Source organism: Choloepus didactylus, chromosome 4 (genome assembly GCF_015220235.1).
Source record: "Choloepus didactylus isolate mChoDid1 chromosome 4, mChoDid1.pri, whole genome shotgun sequence".
NCBI lineage: Eukaryota > Metazoa > Chordata > Mammalia > Pilosa > Megalonychidae > Choloepus > Choloepus didactylus.
In genome coordinates this window covers 154759720-154767675 of record NC_051310.1, presented here as the reverse complement: position 1 = coordinate 154767675, position 7956 = coordinate 154759720, and the positions used below count along the sequence as shown (strand labels likewise).

The 7956-nt window shown below is 38.9% G+C and overlaps 1 protein-coding gene across 1 annotated transcript; it reads left to right on the top strand.

Moving 5' to 3' along the window:
* Window positions 1-1340: 1340 nt before the first annotated feature.
* Window positions 1341-2432, top strand: LOC119532936 (olfactory receptor 5AU1). Its single transcript, XM_037835167.1, has one exon. The coding sequence runs from the start codon at window positions 1497-1499 to the stop codon at window positions 2430-2432; it is 936 nt and encodes a 311-aa protein (XP_037691095.1). The 5' UTR covers window positions 1341-1496.
* Window positions 2433-7956: the final 5524 nt, after the last annotated feature.

Sequence of the window (7956 nt, the reverse complement as noted above, 5' to 3'; positions counted from 1 at the left end):
AGGTATTCATTATTTACTTGATAGCTAATTTTATTTTTATGTCTGGAATCTTCCTGTCCTGGTAGTTTGCTGATTCTGGAGATTCTTCCACTGGGATAAATTAGAACCTTTTGCCTGCTTGAAATAGCTCCTTCCTCTCCTGAATCCCCTTAACGTCTTTCACAACTTTTACTCTCCTCAAGACAGGAGGAAGTGGCTCACTTTTGTCCTTTTCTGCCCTACTCCAAACACATCTGCTGGCTTCAAAGTTCACAGCTGAGAGGCTTCACCAAAGAGCACAAGAGGCTTAACTGACTCCATAACTGAGAGGTAATTTGGGAACATGGATGGCAGAGCAAGCAGTGGAGCAGAGGGGAGTGTGGTGTTTACATGATGCATCCAAGACCTTGTTCACTCTGAATAGAAAAGGCATTTTGCAAAGCCTCAGGGCCTGTTCTTTCCCTGCTGATCCCAAAAGCTCCTGAATCCAGGGTGATTCTTTTCACTGGAAGTGACTGGTGCCTTCATGAACAATGGGTGGCACTTTCCCCTTGGCTAATGCTCCTGAGTCCAAGAGCTCAGTTTGCTGTTTATAATCCCACACAGTCACCATCTTGCCACATCCTCTGCCCTCATCATCTTTACTAGCCTGGCTAGTGCTAAATTCACAGTGGCAGTTTTATAACTAAGCAATGAATAAAATTAAAATCCTCTGGAACATTTAGGATCCTCTGAGGACCTGTTTAGTTACTCTTATTTAGCACGTCTTTATCTATATTGTTTGGTGGTAGGTTGCTTGCTAAATTTTGTTGTTTCATTTTACTTATGCATTTTTAGCTATGTGTTAGGTCTGTTACCTCAATGCAAATTAATCATAACTAACATTGTTTGAACTTTCATGATGGGCCAGGCTTTGCTCAAAATGCTTTACATGGATTAACTCATTGAGTTTTTATAAAAATTCTTTGAGATAGGTGTTATATCCCTGTTTTATAGATGAGAAAATGGAAACTTAAAGAGGTCAAGTAACATTCCCAAGGTTATACAGCTAGTTAGTGGTGAGGTCCTGCCTTTGAACCTTGGCAGTCTGATGCCAGAGCCTGTGTGCTTAAACTGGAAATACACTCTCTGCAGAACATAACCTCCTAAGCTCAGGCACTCAAACCATTAACAGAGAGAACACAGAGCTAAGCATACAGAAGACTGTCAAATATTTGGTGAGAGACTATTTCGTTACTTGGAATTTTTAAAAGATCCTGGAGAGACCAAACTGTGTATATTTCTTTGATTTTTTTCCATCATTACTCAAGAAGTGCTTACTAACCAACTAACCAACCAATCAACTAGAGAAGATCCTTTCTATGACAGAGTTCTGTGTGCAACACCAAATTTCCTCAGTGAGACAGATCTTCAGAAGGCTGTTTCTAGGGGAGAACTAAACCCAATAAAAGTCCCTAGGTGATCGACTTCATTTCTGTTGGTCACCTTTTTCTACACTCCCTAGAACACTGGAAAATATGGATGGGGCAAACCTGAGCCAAGTGAATGAGTTTGAGCTCCTGGGCCTCACCAGTGACCCCCAGCTCCAGACACTGCTCTTTGTGGCATTCCTAGGCATATACACCATCACTCTGCTGGGGAATATGGTCATGTTCTTCCTGATCCATGTGAGTGCCACCCTGCACACTCCCATGTACTCCCTCTTGAAGAGTCTCTCTTTCTTGGATTTCTGCTACTCCTCGACAGTTGTCCCCCAGACACTGGTGAACTTCTTAGCCAAGAGGAAGGTGATATCCTACCTTGGCTGCATGGCTCAAATGTTCTTCTATGCAGGCTTCGCCACAAGTGAGTGCTATCTTATTGCTGCTATGGCCTATGACCGCTATGCTGCTATTTGCAACCCCCTGCTCTATCCAATCACCATGTCTCCTAAGGTCTGTGCCTCTCTGATTATGGGCTCCTACAGTGCAGGATTTCTCAATTCTTTTATCCATACAAGCTGCATCTTCAGCCTAAAATTCTGTGGTGCTCATACGGTCACTCACTTCTTTTGTGATGGACCACCCATCCTGTCCCTGTCTTGTGTGGACACCTCCCTGTGTGAGATCCTACTCTTCATTTTTGCTGGTTTCAACCTTTTGAGCTGTACTCTCACCATCTTGATCTCCTACCTATTCATCCTCATCACCATCCTGAGGATGAATTCAGCCCAGGGCAGATTCAAGGCATTTTCTACCTGTGCCTCCCACCTCATTGCTGTCTGCCTCTTCTTTGGCACAACACTTTTTATGTACCTGCGCCCCACATCCAGCTACTCCATGACACAAGACCGCACAGTTGCTGTGATCTACACAGTGGTGATCCCAATGCTGAACCCCCTGATCTACTCTTTGAGAAACAAGGATGTGAAGGAAGCTTTAAGAAAAGTTTTGGGCAGGGGAACAATGGGATGAAGATCTTCTCAACCCACTACTACATGTCTCTAGAAAGCTGAAGAAACATTACATTATGTGGTGCGAGCCTGGGCACATTCCCAAGCTTTCCCTTGTGCATAGTGGGCATGCCCTCTGGTCTGCAGGTGCTTCTGCATCTTCTTGCTGCAGAAAGAAACGATGGCATCAAAGACTAAAAAAAAATGAGGGGAGGATCTGGTTATTGCACAATAGCAAGATTTAGTGATGCCTTTGTTCAAATGCTTCATTTATATTTCAAAGTTCCTGAATATTTTAATTTATTCTTAGAAACTTATATTTATATTTTTTATAATACTATCTCCTTATCTAACTTGAAGACCTTGATTGTCCAGGAAAATCCTCCCAATTTTCTACAATCTCCTTTTTGTAAAAGCTGACCCCATGACTTAAAAAGGTTTTTTTTTTGTTGTTGTTGTTGTTGTTTATGTGTTTGAATAATACTGTAACAGCAACTTCAAAAGTTCATACGATGTTTTATCATCTTTATTGATCTTTTTCCTGGCCAGGTAATCACTTGGACACTTTTAAACTGGATGAACTTTGGCAAGTTACTTAACTTTTCTGAGTCTCAGCTCATCTTTTAATTGGGGCTCTGAAGTATTAAATTATATATGGCAGTGAACACATCCTGCACACAACAGGCACTTGGTACATTCCCTCCCCTTTCCCTTTGTACCAGCCAGTCCTAGGTCCTTACAAAGCAATGGGGAGGGTCACATGTTCTATTTTTCTCAAAGGCTTGTTCTTGGGAAATTTAAAAGTTGTGATTGAATTAAACTAAATACATACTTTTAGTAACAAGGGTCATGCTGAGGAGCACCATCAAGTGTGATACTCCTGGTCTCTCTGCACCCATTTATGCACTCCACTCCAGGGGGAGTGACATATCTCATTAATAACTTTGGGAAGAATAAACTGGAAGTGCTTGGCTTGGCCCTTTTCTAAGCTTGCTCCCAGAAAGCAGTTCTTTTGCTTTGCTCTTCTAGGGACAGACCCTTCACAAGGAGAGTCCAGTGCAGCCATGACTGGGTCAGCAAATGTGTCTAATTCTGGGGTTTGGTTTAATAAAGTCCACCTTCCCACATAGTACACGTACTCTGATCTAGCCTTTAACAGCAATACAATTGACATTTTGGTCCCAATCCAATAATACTTTATCCTTTTTCTAATTTGTTCAGAATCAGGATAGGAAGAATGGTATCTATCAACATGCCCCCTCCAAGATCCCAACACTGAACCTGTTCCTGAATTTTAATGGAAATTTTCCCTTTTATTGTGAAGTTTACTGTTAGCCTTGAATGATTAATGTTGATCATATTTAGGTATAGTGATCTCCTTTCAGTTCTAATGAGGGATTTTATTAGAGGCAGTGTAGTTTAGCTGATAAGAAGTGGGCTCTAGAGCCACACCACCTTGGTTCAAATCATTTCCTATATCATTGAATTATTTAACCTCTCTGAGTCTTGGTTTCCCGCTCTGTAAAATAGGAATAATAATAATTCTTTTAACAATTGTATTGCTACAATTAAGTAAATTAACATAAGCAAAGCATTTAGAACAATGCCATGCACATAGCAAACATTTATTAAATTATTAGAAATGGCTGTTGACATTTATGAAATGTCTTTTCAACAGCTCTTGATATAATCATGTGGTTTATCTCCATTATTTTGTTCCTGTTGTAAATAGAAGACATATATTTCCTAAAGTTAAACCATTCTTGTTTCCTGGAATCCTACTTGGTTTTGAAACAATTTTCTTTCAATGGTCTGTGGATTTGACTTCCAAAGATTTTATTTAGACTCCTGGTATTTGTATTCAAAGATTCTTTTTGTATTATCTTTATTTTATTTTAGTACTAAAGATAAGCTAGTTCCATAAAATATATTGGAGTTCTTTCTTTTCCTAACGTGTGGAATAATTTAAATAAGACAGGTATATCTGTTCTTTAAAAATCATATATTCTAAAACCATTTGAGACTAATGCCTTTTTTCTTTTTTTATTAAGATTTATTCACACACCAGTCATCCAAAGTATATAATCCATTGATCACATTACTATCATATAGTTGTTCATTCATCACCCCGATCAATTTTTTTAACATTTTCCTTGTACCAGAAGAAGTGAAAGCAAGAATTAAAAAAACAAGAGTAAAAAAGAACACCCAAATTGTACCCCCCATTCTTCCTTTAGCTTTTTTTTTTCTGCCCCCATTTTTCTACTCATTCATCCATACACTGGACAAAAGGAAGTATGATCCATATGGCTTTCCCAATCACATTGTCACCCCTCAAAAGCTACATTGTTATACAATTGTCTTCAAGATTCAAGGGTTCTGGGTTGTAGTTTGATAGTTTCAGGTATTTACTGCTAGCTATTTCAATTCATTAGAATCTGAAAAGGGTTATCCATATTGTGTGTAAGAGTGCCCACCAGAGTGAACTCTTGGTTCCTTTTGGAATCTCTCAGCCCCTGAAATTTATTTCATTTCATTTCACATCCCCCTTTTGGTCAAGAAGATGTTCTCTATCCCATGATGCTGGGTCTAGATTCTTCCCTGGGAGTCACATTCCATGTTGCCAGGGAGATTTATACCCCTGGGTGTCAGATCCCATGTAGGGGGGAGGGAAGTGATTTCACCTGCCAAGTTGGCTTAGCTAGAGAGAGAGGACCACATCTGAGCAACAAAGAGGCATTCAGGAGGAGACACTTAGGCACAATTATAGGCAGAACTAGCCTCTCCTTTGTAGTAACAGTCTTCACACAGGCAAGTCCTGAGATTGAGGGATCAGCCCATCAAACCGTCAGTCCCCAATGTCTGTGAGCACATCAGCAACCATCGAGGTGGGGAAGCCCAACACTCCTGCATTCTCCCCCAGCTCCTCAGGGGGGCTCTGAATATTTTTTTCATTTTTTTTTTTTTAAATTAACTATTAACTATGTATATAAGAACATACAATAAAAAAAAATTTCAAACAAACCAAAACAAGGGAATGAGAAAAAGACAACTAACCTAAAATAACTACTTTACTTCCAACATGTTCCTACTCTACCCCAAGAAAATAACCTAATACAGCAACATTCCCATGAACTTCTTCCTACCATACCCACCAGAAATTAACAAACCATAGTCATTCCTGGGCATTCCCAGAACATTAAATTTACCCATGATAACTTATCTGTTCTTATTAGGTTATCGTTCCCCCTCCAGTAATTGTTCTCTATCACTATGTCCCCTACATTCTACATTATAAACCATTTATTTTACATTTTTCAATGTTCACATTAGTGGTAGCATATAATATTCCTCTTTTTTGTGCCTGGCTTATTTCACTCAGCATTATGTCTTCAAGGTTCATCCATGTTGTCATATGTTTCACGACATCGATCCTTCTTACTGCTGTGTAGTATTCCATCGTGTGTATTTACCACATTTTATTTATCCACTCATCTGTTGAAGGACATTTGGGTTGTTTCATCTCTTGGCAATTGTGAATAATGCTGCTATGAACATTGGCATGCAGATATCTGTTCGTGCCACTGCTTTCAGATCTTCTGGGTATATACCAAGAAGTGAAATTGCTGTATCGAAGGGTAACTCTAAATCTAGTTTTCTAAAGAACTTCCAGACTGTCTTCCAGAGTGGCTGAACCATTATACAGTCCCACCAACAACGAATAAGAGTTCCAACTTCTCCACATCCTCTCCAGCATTTGCAGTTTCCTATTTGTTTAATGGCAGCCATTCTAATTGGTGTGAGATGGTATCTCATTGTGGTGTTAATTTGCATCTCTTTAATAGCTAGTGAAGCTGAACATTTTTTCATGTGTTTTTTGGCCATTTGTATTTCCTCTTCAGAGAACTGCCGTTTTGTATCTTTTGCCCATTTCATAATTGGGCTGTCTGTACTATTGTCATTGAGTTGTAGGATTTCTTTATATATGCAGGATATCAGTCTTTTGTCAGGTACATGGTTTCCAAATATTTTTTTCCCATTCAGTTAGCTGCCTCTTCACCTTGTTGACAAACTCCTTTGAGGTGCAAAAACTTCTAAGTTTGAGGAGTTCCCATTTATCTATTTTTTCTTTTGTTGCTTGTGCTTTGGATGCAAGGTCTAGGAAGTGACTGCCTAATACAAGGTCTTGAAGATGTTTCCCTACATTATCTTCTAGGAGTTTTATGTTACTGTCTTTTATATTGAGGTCTTTGATCCACTTTGAGTTAATTTTTGTGTAGGGTGTGAGGTAGGGGTCCTCTTTCATTCTTTTGGATATGGATACCCAACTCTCCCAGCCACATTTGTTGAAAAGACTGTTATGTCCCAGTTCAGTGGCTTTGGGGGCCTTATCAAAGATCAGTCAGCCATAGATCTGGGGGTCTATCTCTGAATTCTCAACTCAATTACATTGATCAATATGTTTCTCTTTGTGCCAGTACCATGCTGTTTTGGCAACTGTGGCTTTATAATAAGCTTCAAAGTCAGGGAGTGTAAGTCCTCCCACTTCGTTTTTCTTTTTTAGAGTGTCTTTAGCAATTCGAGGCATCTTCCCTTTCCAAATAAATTTGATAACTAGCTTTTCCAAGTCTGCAAAGTAGGTTGTTGGAATTTTGATTGGGATTGCATTGAATCTGTAGATGAGTTTGGGTAGAATTGACATCTTAATGACATTTAGCCTTCCTATCCATGAACATGGAATATTTTTCCATCTTTTAAGGTCCCCTTCTATTTCTTTTAGTAGAGTTATGTAGTTTTGTTTGTATAGGTCTTTTACATCTTTGGTTAAGTTTATTCCTAGGTACTTGATTTTTTTAGTTGCTATTGAAAATGGTATCTTTTTCTTGAGTGTCTCTTCAGTTTGTTCATTTCTAGCATATAGAAACATTACTGACTTAAGTGCATTAATCTTGTATCCCGCTACTTTGCTAAATTTGTTTATTAGCTCTAGTAGGTGTATCGTTGATTTCTCAGGGTTTTCTAGATATAAGATCATATCATCTGCAAACAATGACAGTTTTACTTCTTCTTTTCCAATTTGGATGCCTTTTATTTCTTTGTCTTGCCGGATTGCCCTGGCTAGAACTTCCAGCACAATGTTGAATAACAGTGGTGACAGCGGGCATCCTTGTCTTGTTCCTGATCTTAGAGGGAAGGCTTTCAGTCTCTCACCATTGAGTACTATGCTGGCTGTGGGTTTTTCATATATGCTCTTTATCATGTTGAGGAAGTTTCCTTCAATTCCTACCTTTTGAAGTGTTTTTATCAAAAAGGGATGTTGGATTTTGTCAAATGCTTTTTCAGCATCTATTGAGATGATCAATTGATTTTTCCCTTTCGAGTTTTTAATGTGTTGTAATACATTGATTGTTTTTCTGATGTTGAACCATCCTTGCATGCCTGGAATGAACCCCACTTGGTCATGGTGTATGATTTTTTTAATGTGTCTTTGGATTCGATTTGCAAGTATTTTGTTGAGGATTTTTGCATCTATATTCATTAGGGAG

Excerpts from the sequence above, each read along its gene's own strand:
- LOC119532936 (XM_037835167.1), top strand. The coding sequence starts at position 1,497 with ATGGATGGGGCAAACCTGAGCCAAGTGAATGAGTTTGAGCTCCTGGGC.